This window comes from Cladophialophora psammophila (assembly GCF_000585535.1).
Source record: "Cladophialophora psammophila CBS 110553 chromosome Unknown aczJe-supercont1.30, whole genome shotgun sequence".
NCBI lineage: Eukaryota > Fungi > Ascomycota > Eurotiomycetes > Chaetothyriales > Herpotrichiellaceae > Cladophialophora > Cladophialophora psammophila.
Window position 1 is genome coordinate 218,256 of NW_006912951.1, and position 24,798 is coordinate 243,053.

General features: G+C 53.7%; 7 protein-coding genes across 7 annotated transcripts; 4 read left to right on the top strand and 3 right to left on the bottom strand.

The window, feature by feature from the left end:
- Nucleotides 1–1,704: 1,704 nt before the first annotated feature.
- On the bottom strand, nucleotides 1,705–2,807 carry A1O5_12015 (uncharacterized protein; the record flags this gene model as incomplete). The annotated part of the gene is made up of 4 exons (XM_007752584.1): nucleotides 1,705–2,052; nucleotides 2,124–2,562; nucleotides 2,636–2,653; nucleotides 2,761–2,807. The coding sequence occupies 4 exons, from the start codon at nucleotides 2,805–2,807 to the stop codon at nucleotides 1,705–1,707; spliced, it is 852 nt and encodes a 283-aa protein (XP_007750774.1).
- An 846-nt stretch (nucleotides 2,808–3,653) lies between these two features.
- A1O5_12016 (uncharacterized protein) lies at nucleotides 3,654–3,938 on the top strand (the record flags this gene model as incomplete). Its single annotated transcript, XM_007752585.1, has 1 exon — nucleotides 3,654–3,938. A coding segment is annotated over one exon (285 nt), but the record flags the coding sequence as incomplete, so codon positions are not given.
- A 1,844-nt stretch (nucleotides 3,939–5,782) lies between these two features.
- Nucleotides 5,783–8,378, top strand: A1O5_12017 (uncharacterized protein; the record flags this gene model as incomplete). The annotated part of the gene is made up of 2 exons (XM_007752586.1): nucleotides 5,783–5,933; nucleotides 5,998–8,378. The coding sequence occupies 2 exons, from the start codon at nucleotides 5,783–5,785 to the stop codon at nucleotides 8,376–8,378; spliced, it is 2,532 nt and encodes an 843-aa protein (XP_007750776.1).
- Nucleotides 8,379–9,459: 1,081 nt separating this feature from the next.
- On the bottom strand, nucleotides 9,460–10,308 carry A1O5_12018 (uncharacterized protein). The gene is made up of 2 exons (XM_007752587.1): nucleotides 10,006–10,308; nucleotides 9,460–9,952 (listed from the first exon to the last, which is right to left on the bottom strand). The coding sequence occupies exons 1-2, from the start codon at nucleotides 10,055–10,057 to the stop codon at nucleotides 9,630–9,632; spliced, it is 375 nt and encodes a 124-aa protein (XP_007750777.1). The 5' UTR covers nucleotides 10,058–10,308; the 3' UTR covers nucleotides 9,460–9,629.
- Nucleotides 10,309–10,974: 666 nt separating this feature from the next.
- On the bottom strand, nucleotides 10,975–12,102 carry A1O5_12019 (uncharacterized protein; the record flags this gene model as incomplete). Its single annotated transcript, XM_007752588.1, has 1 exon — nucleotides 10,975–12,102. The coding sequence occupies one exon, from the start codon at nucleotides 12,100–12,102 to the stop codon at nucleotides 10,975–10,977; it is 1,128 nt and encodes a 375-aa protein (XP_007750778.1).
- A 7,604-nt stretch (nucleotides 12,103–19,706) lies between these two features.
- Nucleotides 19,707–20,928, top strand: A1O5_12020 (uncharacterized protein; the record flags this gene model as incomplete). The annotated part of the gene is made up of 2 exons (XM_007752589.1): nucleotides 19,707–20,713; nucleotides 20,802–20,928. The coding sequence occupies 2 exons, from the start codon at nucleotides 19,707–19,709 to the stop codon at nucleotides 20,926–20,928; spliced, it is 1,134 nt and encodes a 377-aa protein (XP_007750779.1).
- Nucleotides 20,929–21,850: 922 nt separating this feature from the next.
- Nucleotides 21,851–24,676, top strand: A1O5_12021 (uncharacterized protein; the record flags this gene model as incomplete). Its single annotated transcript, XM_007752590.1, has 1 exon — nucleotides 21,851–24,676. The coding sequence occupies one exon, from the start codon at nucleotides 21,851–21,853 to the stop codon at nucleotides 24,674–24,676; it is 2,826 nt and encodes a 941-aa protein (XP_007750780.1).
- Nucleotides 24,677–24,798: the final 122 nt, after the last annotated feature.

Consider the following 24,798-nt stretch of genomic DNA (forward strand, 5'->3'; position numbering starts at 1 on the left):
AGACAAGAAACTGCTCGAGCTTCGAGCCTGGTGAGCCGAACACAGCAGCTGATCCCACGCATCAAGAAGCAACGATCCTACAATAGCAGGGCGCTGGCACCAGCAGCAACGCAGCAACCCGCTTCTGCTTGTAGCACTAAAGCCATCATTTATCATTGGTGTCTTTGCCTGCCTCACCTCGCATCTCACAGATTGGGCGTCAAAATCACAATCCCTCCAAACCCAAAAGTTGGCCGTGGTGGATTCCAACAGCGTTGCGAGGGAGCGAGCGAGGTGTGATGTGTCCTGTCCTGCCCATCCTCTTTCTTCTTCCACTCTCCAAGCTCTCTCCAAGCTCTCTCCAAGCTCTCTCCAATCTCTCTTCCTCTTTGACTCTCCCACACCCCGTCAAATTCCGGCTTCTGCCTCCCATCTCAGGTCCACTCAGATCATCAGAGCCTCATTCATGTGATTACATTAGTCGACATCCGACCCCTTTTTAGCTTTCCTGGACCGCCCCGCACTCGCAAGACCAAACTGCTTGTGACCCGTTCACTTCTCCGGCCTTCTCGCTTAAATCTCTTGAGGGGGAAAAAGAAAGGAAAAATAAAACAAACTTGGGCCTTGGTCCCAATATGCAAGACGTACACTTCCCGGTTCGAATCGTTGAGCAGCCAAAGAAATCGACTCTCGAGCACACGGCAAGTCTTCTTGTTCGCCGAGGGCGGTTCCCCTCCAGTGACCAGTCCAATCCCATTGCTACCCGAAGCCACAAAAATCTCTCAGGCCCCCGCTGGCTGCGGATGCGCTAGCTAGGCTCAAGGATGTAGCTTCCGGAGAGCTACTTCCACCGACTCCCTCGCGTGTCCTCTCCTAGTCTGGCTACAACGACGAAGCTGAAAGAAAGGTCTTGCAATAATGTTAGTAGCATAAGTGCTTCCGGCTTACTGCGATGGTCACGGAGCGGCAAGGGATGGCGAGCTACATACGAGGTACGGCCAACGGTAAGCGAACCATCTTCTACTTGGTACAAGGACCAGGGTAATACATGCTCGGTGACATGAAACCTAGCGTGGAAGCCTTATTCGGTCGGGATATCAAACAGTAAAAGGATTTGTCTCGGCACGGCCTCCCACATTCTATGTAGAGTACCAGGTACGAACAAACATTGTCTAACATTCGCAGCTAATCTATTCTTGCTTTCTCTACTTGTATGGTGTCTTTGTAACTGAAAGCGTGACGAACATCTGCAGAAGGCTCAGTCACCTGTTTCGTTGACTCCACCAGTGAACCCGCGCTCGCCTATTCGATACTTGTCCTTTTGGCCATTCCTGATTTCCACACTCTATCCCCGTCGAGCTGGCCGTCGGATATCGCTGGACGAATCCCGCTGAATCGTCGCTAGTGGTGTGGTTTAGCGAGGAGCCAGCGGCCCATCCCTGTGCACAGCCCGCGCCTCCGTTGGCCCAGATTTGGGAGAGACGGCTCTCAACAAGAGTGCAAAATAAGAAACCCATGCGTGGCCCCTATGGCAAAAGGGGTCGGCGTCCGAGTAGGGAGCGTCCACTACTTTCGTCTTCAGGATATATCCTTCACCCCAAAGTCCGATGAGGAGATATTCTGGGACTCGGAGCTCATCCTGTCCCGTCCTGATCGCTCATCTCAACCACGGGATACTGATATTGGAGTCAAGCAGAGTGGCGGCGAGATGGCTGGGTTGTGCAGTCAACGACTGAGCAGCGGCCGTTCCGGGTCGTTTTCCTCGTTTGAGCCCTTCCACAGCTGTCCTTGGCCGCGGTATAAAATATAATGTTGAACGATAAAAAGCAGGTCAAACCCCATGCTGATATTGGCAAGCCCCAGCTTGAGAGAATTACCGGTGATCCCACTCCAGTCCCCGCCGAAGCTCGCATCCAGGACAAGTTGAGCTATGGACAGCACGCCTCCGGTGAGATCGAACAAGATTTGCACGATACTCCAGCCTTCGGTCGATTGGCGCTTGTAGTTGAAGAAAGCCTGCGGGATGTACTTGACAAAGGTGCAAACGAGTTTGACATATCCCAATGTGTACAGCTGTGGGAGGCGATACATGGTAAGCCAGTCGAGTCGAGTCAAAAATGGAGCGCTGTGGAAGGGCATCTCACCACATCAATCCAGGCCCAGTCGAGGGGATCCTGATTTTCCCGGCCTGAGCGAAGAAGAACCAACAGGGCCATGGCCCCAAGGGCAAGAAGGCTCCCCCACACGACCGCCAACACGGGGCGAGTGGCTCGTTGACGAGCTGACACTTGAAAGCCCCATAACCGGAAGAAAAATTGCGAGTAGGTCAAGATGACGAGGACGACGGCATGCAGGCCAAAAGCAACATCATTCGACTGCACCGTCGGCTCTGGGGATGCTGGGTGCCTTAGGGCGTATTGTTGCCGGATCGTCGGCGAGTATAGGAAACAGCAGGTTGATATGGTGTAGCATACGAAGCCGAGGACGTTGAGAAGCGGAAAGTCGATGGCGAGGCCTTGAGTGCTGCGGCGTTTCCAGTTCAGCCAGGGTTGAGGATAGAAAGAAGCGCTCCAGGATAATGTGCTGTCGGGGCGATTAGCGATGTGGCCTTGCCAACACCATCGACGTCGCTCTCTCTCTTCCTCGATGAACTCACTAGATCCATCCTAACAGCCTGGAGAAACGCATCGGTTAGTTTCCAAGATACATATGTATGTAGCTAGCTTATCTGGGCGTTGATAAGAGCGATAATTTTTTCTTCTTCTTCATAACACTCCGTACCTTGACACCGCCTTTACAAAGCGAGCCCACTGCTCGGCATCAATCATGGTCGCTGTGGAGAGGAGTCAGATGCCAATCTGGCGCTGGCGACGGCATCGACCTGGATAGTGGTTGTGTATTCGTGCTGATAGCCAATGTAGAAGAGTGGTCGATGCCCAAGACGGGAGTTGCCTCCAAGCGCATGGACGTAGTACAATCATTGTACAATCCCATTCCGACATTCTCCACCCTTGCCGTGGATCCCATCAAATCACACACCTAGCGTCCCCCTCTTCATCCAGCTGGCGAACGGATATTTGCTGTTCAGCTCCCCCCCCCCCGAGCCCCCTAGACCTTCAACGAGTCACGCCGCCCTTGCCATCCCAGCACACCGGTTGAAGTTTTAGGCTCTCCGTACGAGGCAGAGCGCCTTGCTCCCCGACCTCGAGCCACCGAACACACGAGTCCGTGTATCATTCTACTTAACTGCGTAGTTGTCCGGTGGTCGATGTAAATCCCTCTTCAAGGCCACCATTGCCACGTATTTGTTTTTCCCTCCGAAGGCTCCCTCTCTACAAGTCGGGAGGAGGCGGGAATCGATTTTCTCAGGTCAATGGGGGAGGGTTGCAATGATGGGCTGGCCTCCAGTCACAAAATCTACTCCTTCCAGGTGACTGTCTCCGTCAGGTTAGCGATGGTGGGCTGTTTTTGCCTGGGCGTATCAGTGACGACCTACTCGGTAAGTAAACACGGGATCTGTCTGCGAACGGTGCGTCAAGCGGTTAAAACATCGGGCATCCCCGTGATCCAAAACAGCATCATCATGTGAAATGAAGGAAGAACTAGTTGCTCTTATACTAGTTTACGTTCAAGTCATCATCTGTGACACGACGTGCATGGGAGTTTTTGCACCTGACGGCACAAAAGTGGTAGAGCGGATTCTTGGACCTGGTGTAACAGGCCTTGTTGTTCAGCAGGGAGGCTATGCTCTCACGATTCCTCAATTATCTGGAGAGATTGGTGGGGAGCCACCGACGAGGGAAAGTTTCTCTCTTCGGAACGAAGAGCGCTCCCATCGCATTAGATCTATAGAGGACGAGAAAGCTATCTACCGCAGACTCGGCAATCAGCCTTGCGTCGTTCGCTGCGATTATAACCTTCCGTCCGCAGAACACCTAATGCGGATGGAGTTGATGAATATTATTAATAACGGCGAGCTCACGTGGGCGCTCACCTGCCTGGCGCCGCTTTCAAGTATCGCTCACCTCCCACTCAAGGAGGTCGTATTAAAACATCTAAAAGCTACTGAGGGAAAGTGAGCCCATGATGCCGCCGTGTAAGTCTATCAAGCCATGCACGCCATCGCTGTGAATTTACCAATCTCTGGATAACGAGTGACTCGTTGTAGCCCATCTGCCGTGCCTGTGACTGCGTCTAATCATACATTATCTCCTCCCTCTCTTGGTTCAAACCTGTTTGACTGCTGGAGCCTAGGTCATCTGGACGGTAGGGAGTCTGGTATCGTACCATTGTAGCAGTGACGGTACCATCCACTCCAATGATCACCAAACCAAATCCCTTCGTAATGATTAGAAAGTAGTATATAGTAAATGCGAAGACCACTTACAGCGAAGAGCATTCGAAACAAATGTCGATTCTCAACTTTGTCCAATCTCAACTCCATGTTTGCATTGAGGACGCTGATCTGCGCAGAGACGGTTTCAGTGAACCTTTTCTTCTGCGTAGTAAGGCTGTCATTGAGATGTTTCAACTCTGATTGAGGTGTGCTATGTCTAATTTGACCTCTGATTTCGTCGCTGCCAACTCTGATTTTAGCATCGTCAAATCTGAGTGAAATCCGTTGACCTTGCCCTCGAGAGATGAGTTGAGAGGGGTAGAAGTAGTGTCTCTATCACCATAGAGCGAACCTATAGACCTGTTAACGGCTTTGCGATCGAGGCTCAGGGATGTGTCTTACGCGTCATTGCTTGAAAGGTACAGGTTTGGGATATACACAATGGAGAGATATTCTTTGTTGAACGTGTAACTTGATGGAGAATGCTAGGTTGTCTAACGCGGAAAGCTTAGTGTAGCATTTTGAGGATGGATGTCTGAAGAGGATTTTGAAGAGGCGTCGGGTCGGTGAGGGTGAGCACAGGGCAGCATCACCCACGTCCCAAAGGGGGGTGAGCTGGCCGTGGATTTACCTTCTCTTGGCAACTTGGGCATATCATTGTGAAATGTCGGGGGGATCTCGGTAGCCATCTGTATATAATTGTCAAGACCAAGGGTAAATATGGACCTTATAACGTGGACGAACGCATCTTACTTCTTATGTACCTCGTAAGTACGGAGGACATGATGGTAGTGTGCAGCCACAACCGCTCGAGTGGCGAATCGACAATGGAAGAATCGACAGTGCCCGCCGCTGGTGCTATTATGTACTGTACGAGCGAGTCATGTACTGGGTACTCCCGGGTGCTTACCCAGTACCCAGTACCCAGTACTTAGTGATGTTGCCGATGGTGCCCGCTCTTAGTGCAGGTGATGGTTGTGCCTGTCTCTAGCGGCTTGAGGCGAGTCGTTTGGCTGTTGCCCATCCTACCGCTCTGGGTCGATCTTGGCAGCCACCTGCGCTTTGGCAAAGCAAGCAGTGACAACTCACCAAAACTCAACTCACCCACTCACCCCCGGCCGCATCCAGACAATCGCATCGACCGTTGTGCACTTGTTCTTGTGATAGTTTCCTACCTACCAAGGTCCAAGGTCGACTCCAGCTGGGTTTTCTCCCCCTTCCCACAATACAATCCATTCGGCTTTCTCAGGAGAGCAGGGTCGACCATTCATCTACCCCGCTTGCCGAGCTCGAGTAAACAAAGCGAAGATCATTGACAGCTCCCGATCGAGCCGCAACAGCAACTGTTGTCCACCAAAATACCAACCTCATTCCCGCTGTTGGATGGTTCCAACACCTTGACTGTCGGAGGAACAACCTCCAGCATCATCCATCTGTCGATTGTTTAAAACACACTGCCTTGGGGCGATGTCGCCCTCACCGCAACTATCTCCCCCGGGGAGTAGCACCTATGACTCGAATACACTGCATGTGGGCGACGGCACTTGGGATGCAGGGAGAGATGACTTTCTCCTACCCAATCTTGTTGGCTTGAATTTTGCGACAATGAGATACAATGGTAAGAAGAAAGAGTCCAGAACATCCTGCGACGGGGTGGTAAACTGACAAAGTCAAAACTTAAGGAATGGGAAATCGTTTTTTCTCTTTGACCGGCTACCATGGCCTGGTCGAAGCGCACGGCATCATCGCTGCCATCACATTCCTCGGAATCGTCCCGCTCGCCATTTTCCTCGTTCGATTCTACGGCCGCCAGCCCCGACTTGCCCTACGAATGCACATCTGGCTCCAGATCCTCACCCTCCTCTTGAGCACCGTGATCATCATTCTGGGCTTTCAAGCCGTTGGCCCGAACAGAAGTTTGACGAATCCCCACCATGGGATTGGTGTCGCAATCTATGTCTTGATCTGGGTGCAGATCATGGGAGGATGTATGCTGCACCGAAGAGAAAAGGGGAGAAAACGCCCGCACATTCCTCTCAGTGCCATGCTGCATCATTGGCTGGGCCGAGCTATTGCTTTGCTCGGCATCATTCAGGTTCCACTTGGCTTGACGCTCTACGGGTCGCCTCCCTACTTGTTCGTTCTCTATTCATTATGGGGGTTTTTCCTGCTCTTCTTGTATTTCGTCCTGCAATATCTAGCGGAGCGGCGAAGGGGCCGTTATGGACCCGCCGGCAATAACCAGGTTGAGGTCGTTGAGACTGACGACCGCAGACACACGGGATTGGGCAAACTGGCACTTGCAGGAGCAGCTGGTGCGGGTCTGGCGGCATTGTTCAGGAGACGATCTTCGGGGCGGGACGACTCACCTCACCGTGTGCATGGAGACGGAGCTGGGACAGAAGTGACGGGAAGCGCATCTTCTTATTATTACGACGACAAACTATCCGACAGGTCTCGCCATGGTATTGGGCATCGCCTTCTCCAGGTCGCAGCTATAGGAGGAGTGGTTGCTGCGGTCAAGAAGCTGATGGGTCGCAGAGACCACGACGACGAGTCGGACGTCGGTCCTTACAGACCGCCCCTTGGCGGTAATCAGTCTGTCACGACGGACTCAATGTCACGAATGGAAGAAGGCAGGCCAGCTTCCATTCGTCCGGTGACGCCGGTTGGTGGAAGCCCAGGCCATGTGAGGCCAACACATCCTCTCGCCCAAACTCCAATGACACCAGGCTCGGATGGACACAGAGATTCAGGGTCATTGTACACGGACGACTCATTCGCCTCTGGATCGCCGTCGCGCCGCGACCGGAGATCGCATGGATTCCGAGACGCCGTGGCTGCAGGAGGAACAGTGTTCGCCATTCGACAACTGTTCAAAAATCGCAAACAACGCAAAGAAGACCTTCGCGCAGAACAACTGAGGAAAGAGAAGATAGAGGATGAGAGAACAGCACGCATGACCTCGGCCCACAGGTACACCGGCGATGGAGTCGCTCCACCAAGACGAGCCCGCCATGGCAGGTCGGGTAGTCAGACTGCATCAGATCTGTCGACTGACCTGGGGCCGCCTGGAATGAGCGGTGCCATCCCCCCAGCAGCAGGTGCAGGTGTGGGGGCGGCCGCAGCAAGTGCTCTTGCCGACAGAGATCGGATCAGGCCCGTTGGCCAGGATCCTCCGATCGTTCAGCCTGGTCCACCTTCTGCTGCTTTTCCTGTTCCGCCTCCAGGCCAAGGAGAAATGCCTCCCGTGCCGCCGCCTCACCTGGAATCATCGGGTAGTGAAATTTACACCACAGGATCGGGCAGGCAACGACATCGTCACCATTTCCGCGACGAAGCCGCCGCTGGACTTGCAGGTGCTGCCCTCGGAGCCGCCGCAGCAGAGGACTCCCGCCGTCGGCGACGACAGGGTAGCCGTAACAACAACCCTACGGACAGCATGGAGTCCCCTCCAGTCAGTGTCAAAATCAACATGCACAACGACGGCCGTCAAGTAACTCTACGGCGCTTGACGGAAGAAGAAGCCGCAGCTCAACGCGAAGCGAGGAGAAAAGAACGCCAGGCTTCTGCAGCGGCAAGAAGATCCAGGAGAGGGTCAAGTTTCAGCGGGAGCGACAGTGAGGCCATGGGGGGACCTAGCAGTGCTGATCGACGATGGAGACGCACCGAAGCGCTGGAAGCCGAGCAGGCCGCGCAGAATGAAGCTGCCGCTCAAGCTGCTGCCACACCACACTCGGCGGCAGCGCGGACCCCCCAACCACCAGCGTCTGTCGCTGGGCCGAGTCCGGCTCCCACGGTACCATATCCTACACCGCCTGAGCATGCTGCCGCGCAAACAGGCACGGGTCAAGTATATCAAGTGCCTCTCCCTCCTCCACCGCCTATCCCAGGATCAGCCAGCAACCTAGGGTACCCGGCGGGAAGTGGTGTGACTTCGCCTGGAACGGAGACAAGTGGAGCAACGGAGTATGCTAACAACAGGAGAAGGAGGCGGGCTGAACGGGCGCAGGCGAGATTAGCCAGGGAAGGAAGAACCGGGGCCAACGTGGAATTTACCTGACCAGGTATCTGCAGTGTCTGATCCAATGGCGCGATGCTGGGGGTGAGGGGTGACGAAGTTTTTGAGCATATGTTTGGTAGCTGTCATGAGAACTAACGGCTGTTGCATTCATGGTTTCGCGAGCATGTGGGCTGTTTTCATCTGCACCAAGCGGTTTGTGATATGTGGTTGATAGAGGCATTTGTGGCATTGTTTGTGGCGCCATGGTGTATCACAGGCTTGGAAGGGATACGCGACGAGGATCATGAGATGAAAATGCTTGCTTGTTGTCGTATTAAGCGGGCGCTTTTTCCCGCTTAGGAAAGAAGCCTGAAAAATATACGAAAAGAAGCCGATGATGATGAGATGTTATATCATGGCAGTCACAAATTCTGCTCCTACTTGTATATGCGCATTTCCCCTGGCCAGTACCTCTCAATCATACCCGGGTAGTACCTAGGAAGACTCAGTGGACCCAGCTGCTCATCGCATCACCTCCCGCCTCATCAAAGTCTCCATTTCCTTTCTTTGCTGCTAGGCAACGATGCCACGTTCGGACCACATCGCTGCTCATAAGGTAGTCTCTGAGGATGCCGAACGCAAAAGTCATTCATAGGCCAGTCATCATGGCATCAAGGAGTGTTGGCTTCGCCCGGAAACGCATCTGATTCTTCACCGAATGCCTTTGACCTGAAACTGCTATCCTAACGGGCAGCATCCTCGACCATGTCAGCCAGTACGAAGATGATATCCCGCCTCATTTGCCAGTACAATGGGGTTCACAGATGATCGAGTCCGTTGTCGTGATCCACGCCAAGGACATCATTCATGCTGCAGGTGCACTTGCACGCCGAGACAACGTGGTGTCCTGTGTGTCACCCATTTCTCTTCCCTACCCTCATGATGCAATGCGCGAACCCTTCCTTCTCGCTTTATGGACGCCAGACCCTGACTGGGAAAACCTGTTCTGCTTGTCGAGCATGTTTCGATGTGTGGAGTCTTTGTTGGATACGCTCAATGTTCGGCCTGACTAGCAATTCTCAAGCCAGTCTCGTTCCGCAGCGCGCGACGAATTGTTGGTGACTGATTCAGGATCTCACTTCTCCTCAGACATCCATTGGACCAGGAATCCGTCCTCGAAAAGGTCTTCCGCAGATGGCCTCTCTTCAGGGAGGCAGCGAAGAATTTTGCAGGCGAGGGCGAGGAGAAGCTCCTTGTCGCTCCCCTGTAGACTCCTCTCGCGTGTCTCGAGACTTTGATCGGGGATTGGCATTAGGGCGAACCAGTTATCTTTGATCGTGGACGAAGCCATACCAACGAGACATATATTCCATTGTCTCCCGTGCAGGTCTCACTCACCTTCAGACTCCCAGTCCTGACGTCGCCAGAGTGCTTCTGTCCCGGCTCTCCCAAGCGAACGGCTCCGAGGTAGCCAATAACCGGCTCGCTGAAGGTAATTGGCAGGGTGTAGGAAAGGTGGATGGCTCGATTCGCCAGAACCTTGCGTGGAGACGGGTTCTCTAGTTCCGCTTGCTCAAGTTTGAAGAGCACGACGGCCTCTTTGATCCCGAGAAGGATATTGTTTGGTGATATATCTGGGATATACTTAGCTAGCGGGGTATCCGAGGTACCAGTTACAAGGTTAAACCTGTATGCACCACGCCTGCTTGGTGTAAGAAGTCCAAGCCCTGCAAAGTCATAAGCAAGCTTTGGCGTAAGAGATCCTTGCTCAAAGCGTTCTCAAGAAGCTGATGTTGACGATTTGTGTAAGTCAAGCCGACTGGGGCGAAGAGGAGACATTGATGAGACGGATGAGGTCCTTTGATCTTGAAGTTGTCGAGAACCGCGCAGTCTTGCCTTGCCAGGATGCTCTGTATCAATTAATTTTGATATAGCGGGAGATGGCGAGCTCATTTGTAGTATCTTCTCCAGCAATGTAGACCTTGAGTGAGGGCTTTTCTCTGGACAGTAGATAGCCTTCTCATTAGCAAGATACCATGAAGAGACCAGGGTAGAATCTTTCAGCCTTATAGTCAGGGGAGTCTCTCTTCTATCTTCTCGTGCAAAGGAAGCACCTTGAAGCCTTCGCATGGAAAGATGCGGGCCTAGCTAGACATTATCCTAGCGGAGGTGGTCGTCCGCAACTGACAACGCCTCGAGGTATTGCGAGGACAAAGTTCCAGAAAATTCCAACTTGTGACAGAAGGTAAGCAGCGTCGTGTCCTGATAACCGGTAGGAAGAACGATCGTGTCGTTTTCATTGGCGAGAAAAGCGCGTGTCATCCCAGGGGGTGGGAACGAGAAAGACGAAATGAGTTGTTCCTGGCTCAAGTTTCTCGAAGACAGGGGGATTGTAAAAGTTGTAGCACGTTGTGGGACGACGAGGTCGAGATAGTATTCAAGTATCGACCAAAGGCAATTGAGAGAGTAATCTGTCTGACAGCTATTACCTCCAAAGTAGTGGTAGATATGTACCTAAAGACTATTTGGGCGCCAAGGCGAAATAGGGCTCAGTAACGGGATAAATTTCATCCGACGCCGAATTATCTTTCAAAGCCAATAGCCTGTGAAACAGCGGTTACAGAAGAAGCCATTTCCGTGGTCCAGCTAACTCCATTCATGCTGACTTGATAATGCCAAACTTGATCAGACTCTCGCCAGTGGCCACGAGGGCATCGACGGGCGGCCGAGGTCGCCAGCCTAACACGGTCATTGCCTTGTCGTTCGAGATCTCTTTGAACTTGCCGAGCTCGGGAATGACTAGAGCAACAGCCGGGTCAAAGAAGGCTATGAGTCTCAGGACAAGGTTGGGCAGGGTCCGCGTGGGTGCGTGCTTGGCCGCGCTGCCCATCCTCTCGCGCAGCGCCAGCGACATCTGCTGCACGGTCATGCCCGGCGGGGAGACGGCGATGAAGCGCTCGCCTTTGGCCTTGGGGTCGGTCATGGCGCGTAGGTGCAGGTCGGCGACGTCGCGCACGTCGACGATGCCCAACTGCATCTGTGGACAGGCGGGCAGCGAGCCGTTGAGGAGGCGCTGCACCAGCATGATGGAGGTGGCAAAGTCGCTGCCCAGCACCGGGCCAAAGATGCCCACGGGGTTGACGACGGCGAGTTCCAGCGATGATCCGCCGCCTTGGTTGTTGCTACTGTTGACAAAGTCCCAGGCCGCACGCTCCGCCAGCGTCTTGCTCTTCTGGTACGCGCTGACGCCGGGCCCGTTGATGTCGGTCCACATGTCCTCGGTAAACGGCCCGTGGTGGTTCTTAGGGAACCCGTACCCGACGGCGGCAAAGGACGAGGTGACGACGACACGCTTGACGTGAGCGTCTCGCGCCGCACGCAACACTCGAAGCGTGCCTTCGCGCGCGGGCAAGATCAAGTCGTCTTCGTGCTTGGGGGCGCCGGGAGGAAACGGCGAGGCGACATGCAAGACATAGCGGCAGCCCTGGACAGCCTGTGGCCAGTCGTCGTCGTGGAGCAGGTCTGCCACGGCGAAGGTGAGGTTGTCGAGGTTCAGCGACTCGTCGCCGAGGCCGTTGTTGTTGTTGTTGTTGTTGTTGTTGTTGTTGTTGTTGCTGCTGCTGCCGGCCTTGAGCATTTCCCGCACATGGTCTGCTTTTTGGGCCGATCGGATGGTGGCTCGCACACGATAGCCGCTCAAAAGACATTTCAAGACGCAATAGGCTCCCAAGAACCCGCTCGCGCCAGTCACCAATACAAGATCATCTTGTTCCTTGTTTGCCATGACCATAGGACAGCACTGGTGCAATGGTGGTGGGTGGTGCTGGTGAAGTGTTCTCTACCTCGTACAGGCACCACCCCTTCCAAGTGCCAGTGCCGTCCTGCCCATTTTTTGGGGGTTTACTTTATATACACGGAGGACACGGACCTAATATTGGGGGTTGTTGAGTTGAGGTCATGGGCATCGTGAGTACCTCCACCACACTTGGCCGGAATTTCGGAGTCAGCTAACTGCCCATCTCGCAATTTGCGGGCACAGAGACATGTCGCGAGCTAACCCGAAATCGGAGGGCGGGCGGATTGATGGAGCCGATCCGAGCAGCAGCCCAGCAACAGAGCAAATCCAGCACCATTCTGGCGCCAGGACGAGGTTCCCAGCGAGTACCTCGTACCTACCAGGACTTGTTACTCGCTCCATACCCAGTACTTACAGTACTGACGACGGCGAGTCACGAGCCACACATTCACCTCGCTTCATCTCTCCCTCCCCGTCGTCCTCGCCCTCATCCTCCTTCTCCACCGCTGCTTCAACCACCCTTGCCAGCTGCTCGTCCTCCACCTAACTAGCCGAACTCCGATTCGGGCTTGCTTTGGAGATGAGATCATCGCCTTGTTAAGCGAAAAACACGAGTTGTCTGGCCTGTCTGTCTGTCTATCTGTCCACCTGGCGATGTCTCTGTTTTCTTGGAATTGGAAAAAGAAAAGCCCCATCATGCTCCTCAACGATCGGAGCCCGGCGAATCCAACCAACCCCTGTATACTGGGTAACCAACTGGCAACCCCGTCTAACCACTGCGTAACCAGCCGGAGGCCATCGCACCCCTGTGTAACCAAGTGAAGCGCCGGGGTTGGTGATCGGCTCAGGATGGCCTGGAAGCGTCCTAGCTGGAGGCGTCACGACTCTGTACGACTCTCTGGTGCATGCTACTTGCATGCATGAATGGAGGTGGTCGTGATACTCAAGCGATGCTGTGCTCACGTACACGGGTGGAGTGAAGGCTGACTTTCCACCAACTCAACCGGAACCACAACCATGATCTACCCATCAATCGATTCAGAGTTTCCACACCATCCCTTCCTCCCTCCCCGCGCTTCCCTCCCGAAAGGGGGATGATTAGGCGCGTCTGATCTGATTCGCCGCAAATGGTGGCACACCAAAGTTTGATGTCAAACTGCCGTCCTTGCCCGGCGCTGTTTGGTCCAAGAGGAGGAAAAGCTCTCGCGTGAGTTAATTCACTTACCTCGTACTCTGCCGCTCACGCAGCTCACTCATGCGTTGAACTTCGCCGGGCTCCTTCCTATGCGGGCCCGTGCACTGCCTGCAGGGCGACAACCCACGACGACACAATGGCACACCCAGGCTGAACTCCTGTCGAGGGGCCCTCCTCCCCCGTCCGCTGGATACGAGATTTGATTCGAACAGCCTGACTGACTGAATCTCTCCGCCTGCCTCCCCTTTCCCATCCCCTTTTTGCTCCAAAAGCAAAACCAACCTCGCGACTCTGCCTGATGACGCCTTTCATCTCGTCTCCGAACCAAGTTTTCCTGCTCTTCATCTGCTTTCTTTTCTCCTTTCAAGGGTGTGCGTGCTGCCAGCGCTGCTTCTGGACGAGCTTCTTGCATGGAGTCCCATTCTGCAAAAAGCGGAGGGAGGGGCGCAAGGGTGACGGTGGAGCGTGTACATACGAGGAGAAGTTACAAGTGATTAGGTCATTTGTTTTCCAACTCCTTCGATACGAGGCCAGAACTTTTGACAACCGATCAAAGGAGGGCTCGTATTAACTGGGGCAGCATCACTTGCTCAAGGGGTCCTTGCATGTGCCGTCTCTTGCCCTCTCCTCTGCCCTCTGCCCTCTGCTTCCCCCTTGCTTTGGCTTTCACTTTGACCCTGGTATTGCGACTCGGAACCGCGCTTCAGAGTGATCGCCATCCACGGCTTGCAGATGTAAATGGGCTGGTGGATAGATGAGAGGATGGGCAAGGGATGGATAATGGATGCTCTTTATCGTCTGTGACTAAGTATGTACCCACTAACCTATAGTCCTGGTCTCTTTTGGTTAACTCGAGTCTTCCGTACCGCCATGGCCAAAAGCTCAAGGGTGGGTGGGTGGGTGCATGCACATGAACTGTCTATGGCCTAAGCGTCCACCAGAGGAGGAGAGGGGTGGGACGGGACAGACGGCACCTAGCTCTGTCCCACACACGTCCGTGTTCTTGTCCTTGATGGCTTGTTCCAGCGTGCCATCCTGCTTTTTTGCGTGCAATGCTTACACTGGAGGAGGGGAGGTAGACAGATCATGTCTGACTGGCTGACTGACTGACTGACTGGCTGACTGGTGCTATTGCTATTGCTATTGCCCTATTGCTATTCCCGTTGCTGTTGCCGGTGCCATTCTGTGGTAAGGAAATGATAGATATCGTCATAACTCGTCCCCTCCGCCCGCAAGGCCATCCTCGAGGAGGACCGCCTCTGCAGGGGTTTGCCTCGTATATGATACATTTCCCCAGCACTTTCAATTTCAACGCTGCCACCGAAAGAGAGACAAGCCCGGCCTGACGAGCCATATTACCTGAGTGGCGTCAGGCGGGTGACTGGTGGTGATGAAGGAGACAGCCACAACAAAAAAAGAGGCAAAACAAAACATCGAACTAACATGATTTTGAATGAGAGTGATCAGTCAGCCCAACGAAATGGAACTTTTTCAGCCACGCTTTCCATCTGGCTCCCGTCGTCAATCTCGTGTCCACCATACATGTCTTGTCTCATGGGCGGCAAGCGTCAATGTCTCGCCGTGATGATAGTCAGTCACTCCAACAGCAGGGAGGGGCAGGTCGGTGAACCGGCTCAGCCGTATCAGCCTGCGTAGTAGCAGACCTCGTTCACTATGGCACCCACGGCGCCCATGGCATTGGCCTCCAGAATGGGCCGCTCTGCCACTCGAGAGTCGGCTTCATCACACAGAACGTTAGACGTCAAGGCAGTAATTTGAGGGGGAAAGGGATAGATAGATACATACCAGTTTTCGCCCGACTGCACTGTTGGCTGCGATGGCCGGTGGTGCAAGGCAAGCAGCGGACAGTCGGTGCGCTGGTGCCTCTAGAGGGATGTGGCCCTGCAGGGGCGGCGCAGGAAAGCGGTGCAGCGGACCTTGCTCAACTGGACGGTTGTGGGCCGTGCCCGCCAGCAGTACGGGCTTGACAGCCGCTTCATTCGCCGCTGGATTGGGCGGATTGTGGCTCTCCGCAGGATAAGGAGGTGGAGGGCTATTGTATCCCTCATCTTGTTTGGTCAGACGCATGATTGGTATAGCGTCCGCTCTTTCATTCACCTGTATCTCAGGTGGATTGTTTGCCGCGACATCGGCCTGGCGTTGAACCGCATCCTCTGGACGAGGTCCAGTGCCACTGGACTCGTTCGACTTGTCTTCGTTGGCGTTCACGTCCTGCCGCTCTACTGCTTCACACCAGCAGCGTGAAGCCGGATCTTGTGGGCCAGATGGTGGGCCACCATGAGAGGCCGGCCCAGCCGGAGCTGGAGGCCATGGAGGGCTCAATGAGTGCCCTTGGCTTGCGGAGACAGAAAGGTCAGATCCCGATGTTGTGACGGCGCGGTCACAAGGCCCATCACAAGCTTGAGTCGTGTGGCTGAACATGGAATCGGTGGACCAACAGCTCGGTGAGCCTCGCCTCTTTGGAGGTACATGATATCCTGCACCCGGAGGATACCGATCCACGGACCTGTCGTTCCTCTTTGGTCAGTGACGCGTGGTTGGCAATAATAAGATGGAACCCTACTCTGGCAATGGGCCCTCCCGGACGAGCAGGTCCGAATAGAGATAGCGAGAAGGAAGCATCGGGCTCAGACTCCAGTGCACTTGCTTCTTCTCCGGGTCTCCTCTCCTTTTCTTCTCCTGTTGGTCTTCAGTGTCAGAGACATCGAGCTCTCTTTTCTTGTTAATCACGCCAACCGTGGGGTCAGATAAGTACTCCAAGGGGGGCAGGGTCAAATAACTAATGGGCATGGCTGACTGAGCAAGGAGAGGATGCAATCAGTAGCTGGGGTTTCAGCATGGAGAAATTAGAGAGGGAATCAGAACAGGGCTGGGGAGACCAAAGTTTATAACTGTGTTCAAATGGCTGTTTTCACACCAGAAGAGATTCTCTGGACCATCTCCCTCTGTGAGACCTCGAAGCCGACATCAAGACCGACCTGATGCATAACAACCCGATCTCGATTCTAGCTGGTATGGCGCCGTGGGCGATGTGGAGCATCCAGGATGATTAGGTTTTTGCTTTGATAAATCATGAGTCGACAACCGACGGGCAGAAACGAGACAGACGGCGGGTTCCAGGTACATTGGGCCACAACGCCCAGCAGTCAGTCTCCTCCCGCAGGTATGCAGAAGCAATCAGTCAAACTTCCCCATGTTGGAATGAGCGGCCGTTGGTGGTGTGCAGCGAGAGCATTCCATAGGACGAGCCGAGACACCGTCTAGCGCATTTCTAGGTCGCCAAAAGCTCTCAGCTATCCCCTTTCGCTTGGAAGCTGCTAAGAGCAGTTAGTTCCGGGGAGGCACCTAAATCTCGGATCATGGCAGTTGGCGAAAGAGACGTGGGCGAAGCGACCACAAGCTGGATCTCGAACCCTTTCATTCGTTGACTTGTCCGCTTCGACTTTGGCGCGGGGCATTTTGGCTTGCTGGAAGAGCAGTGAACCCGATCCCAACCACTGACTTTCTCAGAACAACCATCTACAAGTACTGGTGGAATCGACAAGGGTCCCTTGGTGTTGCCGCTGCCACTTGCCTCATCCCCTCGAACTCCGATCTGAAAATCCAATAGCCTCAAAACACAGTAGGAGACCACGCTAATTCTTGGTGATCGAGCTTGCATGCTAGTCGATGGTGATGGTCACCCGTTGACGCGCGGATGCACTCCCAGTCCCCCCCCGCAGCATAGACAGCTTGCGATGCCCTTCATGACTGCAGTGGTCAAGGCCCGTAAGCTGTAGATATGTCCATATAGTTGACCCTCCTGAGGGCGGGCAATTGAAGGGTTTGGGTGAGATCGCCTGAACAATCCCAGGCCCACAAGGAGCCAGAAGACTCAAAGGCCTGGACCTGGTCAAAAGTCATGACCCGCAGCGAAAACCCCTGTAAGGTCTCTTCCTCGCGACCGACTCCGATGTGACAGGGCATATTCTCGAGAGGAGACATTGCAGTAGTGGCGTGGAGGATCTCACTTTCTGTTGCTCTGGATGCATAATGCATTGGGTCGAGCTGGAGGGGCTGTGGCAACTTGATTGAGCTATACCTCGTACTCCGGCAAGCCTCCAACAAATTTGTCCGTCTTGTGGAGATCTCTGAAGCGACTTACCCTTGCCCACCACTTACAACATTTCCTCTTTTCGCGGCCAAAGACGCCCCTGCTGGGGTAGTTGTCATAGAAAAAGCCGATCCCCAGGCAAGATGCGAAGTCGCGCGCATCTCTGATCGCCACAAAGATCGGTATTGGGTCGCAGCAAGGGTTTAGCGCCTTGTCGCCGGATGTTGAAATAGTCCATTCTACTCAGCGGAAACGAAGTGGAATGAACATTTTTGACTTTAAGGGCCAAGAGACCAGTCCTGCAAGCCTCTGGGAATTGCTCTACAGGCTGAGACCTTGTATCTGCGAGAAGATCAGAAACCGACCACCGAAGCGAAAAAATCACCTTTTGACATGCCGGCCTCGCCAGCCCGCGATGGGAGTCGTTCCCGCATTGTGTCCACCATTGGCGCAGAGTAGGCTGTGCCAGTCGCAATGTCGGGTGGCAGTTCCAAAAAGAGATCTGGGGCCTTCATGGGCTTGCGGTACTCAGGGTACTATGCTTCTATCACCCCTGAAAGTTCTCAACAGTTGTGTGACTTAGAAAGAGAAGCCAATTTCGAGGAAGCAATGCGTACCTGGATATTTCTACCAAAACTTCGGCAAGGTCTTCCCTAGTCCATGACTTTTTGGAGACACTGTAGATGGTTGTGGAGAGGCCGACATTGTCCATCATGAGCGACATTGACAGCAGAAAGGGTGGAGTGTAAAGAGACGGTGAAAACGGACGGGGTTCCAGCACTCAAGATTCAGGTCCCAGGATGTCAAGACAGGGTTTCTAAGCAGTTAGAAGAACTTTCCATTCGCGCTAGTTAATGGACACAGCTTTGCCGTCGGATTGACTGGCCTCCTCAGCTGTATTGTACCAAACAGTCGAACGCCTGAGTTTCTTACCGCAAGGGCGGGGATAAACATGAGTGGAATTTCTGAGATGGCCCACTCGCCCTCGAGAGAAAGGCCAGAGAGGCCCTTCAGGTAAGGGGTTGGAGAGTCCAGGCCGAATGTGTCTCTGGCTATCCGCACAAGGATGGATGAGTGCAGCAACCCTCACGAGAAAAATGGAGGGTGGCGAACATTAAGGGCCAGAATCAGGGCTTGTCACGCCTGTCGCAGAACGCACGTCGCTTGAGGAAGCGGGATTTCTTTGAGACCAAGGTGGCTCTTCTGCACCATGTCAGTATACGTCAAATTTTCAGGTAGCTAGGAACGCACAGGTCAGACAATTGTTGAGCGGTTGCGAATGAATCTTGGCCGCAAAGTTGCGCTCTTCAGAGGCTGTCTGAAGGCTTCGTTCATGGGCTGATTTCCCAACCTGCTGATTGCCACACCCGTTAACCACACGCCTAGAGCCTGGCACGGTTTACCGCAATATGTCCTCTCATGCTCAGGTTCTGTCCTTGTACCACATGACCCCTGATATGTCTTCCTGTCTTCGGGCCCTGTACTTCCGCTCCACTTGTCGATAAAATGAAAGGCATAAGATCTGCACATAGTAAGCCCAACATCAGATCTGGGGATTTCCACAGCCGATACCTATTCGACTGCGAAGACCGGCGGACCATAACAGACCGTAGGGTACAACAAGAGCGGCGGGTTGCCGCTCGCGCCCTCGGTTGACCCAGCCTTCTAAAGTGTTTGCCCTAACCAGCTAGAAGAGAGACGACCGAAGGCAGCGCGGCCGGCCGGGAAGGTGAAAAAACTTGATGGAAGGTAGATATTCCTCGAATCCACATCCCACATGCTATGCTTGGAGAAGCTCGCCGCCATTCTAGGATTGGAGTCCCGATGGCACCATGTCGCCAGCCTTTCTACTATAGTTGGGATTGTTTGCCATTTAGAGCATAGCTCCTCGAAGCCGAAGGTCTGGAGGCAGAGACAAGAGAGCCTTGTGCCCCGCCGATGCCATCGATTTTGTGTTCCATCCGGTAGACGCGAAAAGTGTCTCGCCTCTTGGTCTGTTCAGTGGAATCAGATTGATCATTCCTCAAGGACCATTCCGTTTCATCATATCTGTGCACTCGTGCCATCAGCCTCGATCATGCATGGAGTTCATCACTTACCTCCGCCTGTGCCTTATCGCCGTGCACCTCCTTGTGATCTATGGATGTGGAGATGCAAAGAGAGACTGTGATAGCCTCGCCCAGAGGTGCCTTTATAATGTCACCCGAAGGGCCTGGCATCCCTTGCATCATCTTCGTCTTCTCGCGGTATCCGACATATCAGGAAAACCCAATACGCTGCACAATGGCGTCCTCCAAAGACCTCCCTCCCTCGACGAAAAGCTACATGAAGCTCTTTTTCGAGTCTCAATTCCGTACCAAACCTCAACAACTTCCAAGAGGGACCAACCTCTGTGACAGAGGTATGTTCTCTGAAACCAACCTCATATCCTGCAGTCGAAGACAACTGCTTCGACTCCCGTATAAAGACCAGCTTGCTGATATGGCTTCTGGGAGCACATCAGTCGCAATCGTCACAGGCTCTAATGTCGGTCTTGGGTATGAAGCTGCCCGCCAACTTCTCTCCTTCAACCTCTCCAGCCTAATCCTTGCGGTGCGCTCTGTCCAGAACGGTGAACTGGCTGCCACCAAGCTCTCAAAACAGTACCCGAAAGCAAGCATTAGGGTCTGGTCCCTGGATATGGCTTCATACCAATCCATTGAAGCCTTTGCCAAACGGGCAGGGAGCGATTTGGCGCGTTTGGATTTGGTCATTCTTAACGCTGGGGTGGGCAACGTCAAATTCGAAGTCAACAATAGCACTGGCCACGAGGAGATGATGCAGGTCAATTACCTTTCGACAATGTTCCTTGCCATTCTCCTCCTACCGGTCTTGAAGCAAAGGGCTCCTCCCAATGTACCGGGCCGTCTCTCGATTGTCAGCTCAGGACTGGCCTTCCTCGCGAAGATTCCGGAAAAGAACCAGGCAATCTTGACGTCTCTTGACAAGCCTGACAAGTTCGATCCAATGACCAATTACTCCGTATCCAAGCTGCTAAGTCACATGTTTATATACCAGCTTCAGGACTGGGTCTCCGCTGAAGACGTGGTCGTGAATCTGGTGGACCCTGGTTATGTCAAAGGGACCAAACTCCAGCGTCAAGTCACTGGCATTGGAGGGGCAATCCTGTGGCTGCTGGGAGCGGCGACCGCCAGAAGGGTAGAGCATGGCGCATCAACGTATCTCGACGCCACGATTTCAAAGGGCAAAGAGTCGCATAGGTGTTACCTCGCAGACTGGCGAATCCAGCCGTGAGTAGCTTGCGCTGTCTGCCGCCTTGCTCTCCTTTGCCTCCAAGTGAAGATCAGATATGTTACTAACGCATGCACCATCTTTCAGATTCGCCCCGCTCTTGTATACTCCACATGGCAAACAGCTAATCGAGCAGGTATGGCGAGAGACATTGGATGAATTTGACTTTGTCAATGCCCGAGGCATACTGAATTCGATAGCGTCCAAGGAGTGACAAGAGTGACAAGAGTGCACAGGAGGTTGTCTGAGTTTCGAGGAGGTCTGGTGCGGTTTGAATGGCTCGAGAACTGAGATGTCAGCAAAACGCTTCCTACTTTCGCTGTATGAGATGGTGTGCCCATTCCCAGGTCCTGGCGCTCGGAAAGCCTTAGATATGGTCAGTGTGAGCCGGGCGAACAGATGGCAAAGTGTGGAGAGAGTATCTCGTACATTTGAACAGTACCCAAGAGTACTTAATCGCAGGCAGTTTTACATGCACCACTTGGCGGATTTTTGCCGAGCTCCGGAGTCTTTAGGCGAGGCTTGGGCGGCCTTTGGGGGGGGTGACAAGCTGTTGCAGGCAGCTGGCCACCAGGATTCTTAGCGCTCGTGGGCACCAGTCGTGGCTCGACGCCGACTAACTCCCGACTGGCTGGGCGTGTGGCTGTACTTGGTAGGCTGTCACAACTAGCCTGTAGCCTGTCGCCTGCAGCCCTTGAGGCCCATTGATGCTGGCAGGTTCCAGCAGCCACTGCTGCGGCAAACAACAAACCGTGGCTTCGTCACTTCCCAAACCGCCAGTGGCACAAAGTTGCCATGTTCCCCTCCTCCGTCCTCCCAGCCTCTCACACTGCACCTTGTTCCCTCCTCAGCGTTCCCTTGATTCATCTCCTTTCGACGCTCTCTTCTGCCAACATTTACTTCTTGTACAGTTTTCTTTGTTGTGCGTTATTCGCACGACGTTCCCGGCTGCTTTGAGAGTAAGCCCGATCTACACCAGACCTCGTGCTGCTCTCGACTCTTTTCTGAGAAGCGCCTTTCGTTCAACTTTCAGTCTTGCTTCGTTTCGACTCGAGGTAGCTGCTGATCTCTGAGCCGACTTCTTTTCGAGATCCGTTTGTGCCTCCTTCGATATCAACGGCCGTCGCGTCTCCAATATGGATCCTGCATCTCCAGCTTCCGAAGATGTTGAGATGAACTTGAGCACCGATGAGCCTCTGTCGTATACCGAACCTCCGCCTCATATAGCCGCACGCTTCCACCGCAAATCCTCTGTCCGCCGAAAATCCTCGGCTCATTCCTCTCGCCGAAGCTCGCTGTCCTCGATTCATTCTCATTCCTCCGCGCTGTCCAGCCATGGCGGGCCCCGCAGCACGCATATCGCACAGCACCTGCGACGAGCTTCTATCATTGAAAGTCGAAAGGCTCGCCTGGCGGACCGTGCCGCCCACGCGGAGCAGGTCAGGCTCCGGGCGGCCGCCGCCAAAGCGGCGCAAAGGGCAACCTACAGCGAGGAGAAGGCTTTGGCTGCGCAGGCAGCCCGGGAAAAGCTGCTTGCGGAGATTGCGGCACGCTGTGAGGAAGAGGTGAAACGCGCCAAAAAGATCGCCGAGGAGACCAAGGAGAAGAAGGCAGCTGAATTGGCGAGGCTCAAGGAAGAAATGGCCGAGAAATATGCAGAGGCAGATAGGCGGAGGTCCATCTACCAGCAAGGCACCCGGAGGTCCAGAACAGCTTCACTGGCGGCAGTTGAGGAGAAGAAAGTCGCCCCAGGAGTGTTGAGACGCTCGAGCCACGTCTATGCTGCAAAAATCATCCAGAGATCGTGGCGGCGTTACCACACACGCAAGATACTTTCCAACTTCTCTGCCCTGGGACTCGACCTGCAACGCGCCAAGACGCTCTCCTTTGAGGAATTGACCCAGTTCATTTCAGACCAACGGACCACAGCTGCTACGATGTCAGTTCTCCGACACCTAGGTGTTCTTGACAACGACCAAGAAGATTCGGGGGTTGCACGTGTGTTCCTGAGTGCATATTTAGTTCTTACACATCCAACGCAGGCTTTCAGTCATGGTGGAAAGCAACCTCAGGAGCAAGAGCTCATGGCGAAATCTCGTTCCCTGGTCGAAACTTTCGAATCCTGCATTCAGACCCTGAAAACCCCATCACAACCAAGGTTATCGCAATCGGGATCGGAGGCCTTTTCCTTTGCCTTTAACGACTTCACCTCGACTTTCCACGCATGGAAAAGTCAGGATTTGGGAGTGCTTGTGGACATCATGGTCAGTTCATTTGTCAATCTGGATTTGATTCTGCAGGCTACCAAAAACGATCATCACGGCCATGTTGCCGATGACTATCTTGATGCCGTCCGACAGGAGCAGATCAAATTACTTGCTCGTCTGAAACGGCTTGCGGGGCCCGATGAAGCTTTGTCAAGAGTTCGGACAGCTGTCAGGAAGGCTCGGAAGCAAAGGGCAGCGGAAAAGCGGCAGAACGCAACGGAGCAAGTCCCACGAGCATCTACACCTGCCACCGAAGAGGCCAATGTGGCAGAAGGAGCGCTGATCACGCCTCCCGCAACACCAGGCGCCAGTCGACCAGACCAGACGGCGAGGGTGACAGCTTTTCGTGACAGCCTTTCCCAGATGATGACCGTTTTACCGTCCAATCGCGAGATTGCGCACGAAATTCTCGTCAATGGCAGTTTTGAGGTGCAACAAAGGCCTTGGACAGATGCCCGCAAAGGCTTGATGGACTCGCTGCGGAACAGCATGCGTGCAAGCATACAAGGGGGAGACAGAGAAGTAACAGCCAGGTGGATTTACTCCACGGCAGTCCTCATTCGAGAGAAGCTGATGAATCTCATCAGCCCGCGACATCCTCTCTACGGTAGGATGGACGGCTTTCTGGATCCTGCTTTGATAAGCCAACAGTGTCGGAATGGCATGTTCTCTTACGACAACTTTTTCACGACCATCTCAGGGTTGATCGCACAGATCTGTTCCCCGGGGCGAGACGAGATCGTGAGTACATTTGGCGCCAATACGACTAGCGACACGGTTGACCGTCTTTTCGAGCTCATTAATATCATCGATTTGATGACTTTGGACCATATCAACTTCCAATTCAGATTGGCATCACAGGCGGTGCTGGAACGCGGACACGAGTACGAAATTGCATCATTCGAACGAGATCTTGGGCAAGGTGTTCATACGCTCACGGGAACTAAGCAATGGTGGGCAAGTGCGAAGTCCAGCACGGCATCTCAAAACGTGAGTGCATATATGATATACGCCAGAGGCTTGACCGACCTGGTGTTGCGCAACTCACATCTTAGCTATTACGATATTCCCGAGACCCTACGGCTTGACTATGTTCGCCTACACGAATTAAGAGCTCGCGTTTTTCATATAGTGGCCATATCCTCGATTCTGCTCACCACCAAGATTAGACTCAGGCGCAATAGGGAGTCTCTTTGGACCAAAGATGCAGAACGTCTAATGTCTTTGGACCTGTTGAAAGTCGATGCCAGCCGAATTGTCTCCCTTATTGAGTCATCCCACATGATGCCGGAACCAACTAAAGAGGGCCTGTCGAATTTCGTTGGGCGAGTCCTGCCCCCTGCCGCAGCGGCAGCGAGAAACCTCGACGCCGCTGAACAAGCGCGGCAGGATGCCATCCACAACCAAACAATGTACGAGCCAGCTGGAACAACCAGCGCGGATGTCTTTAGCGAGCAAATTGCGAGTTTCCTTTTGAAGACATTGCGAGAACATGTTTTTGCCAGGCTTTCGGCTGCTAGCACGGCTGAGAGAGTCCGGACTACCACAAGTGCAGGAGAAGTCCTGGCTCGCGCAGGCATGCCTGAGTTCTTGGAGGAGGTTAACCGACTTGTGGACTCGCTCGACAGGATCCGATCGGTCGACTGGAAGGGTCATGAGAAATGGTACGGCCAGATTGCAACTGAGACTGCCTAAGAGGAAGTCTAAATACAAAGCATATACTTGGGTTTACAAGGGGTTCATGGGCTGGTGGGCGCTGGATGAGGTATTTATTTTCGAAGACTGATTGTGTATATTATGCTTTTACGAGACCATTG

Bases quoted from the DNA above. Each gene is read 5' to 3' on its own strand.
- A1O5_12018 (XM_007752587.1), bottom strand. From the start codon at position 10,057: ATGACTTTGCAGGGCTTGGACTTCTTACACCAAGCAGGCGTGGTGCAT. The intron at 9,953-10,005 runs GTTTAACCTTGT...AGTATATCCCAG, and splicing joins AGCAGGCGTGGTGCATACAG to ATATATCACCAAACAATATC.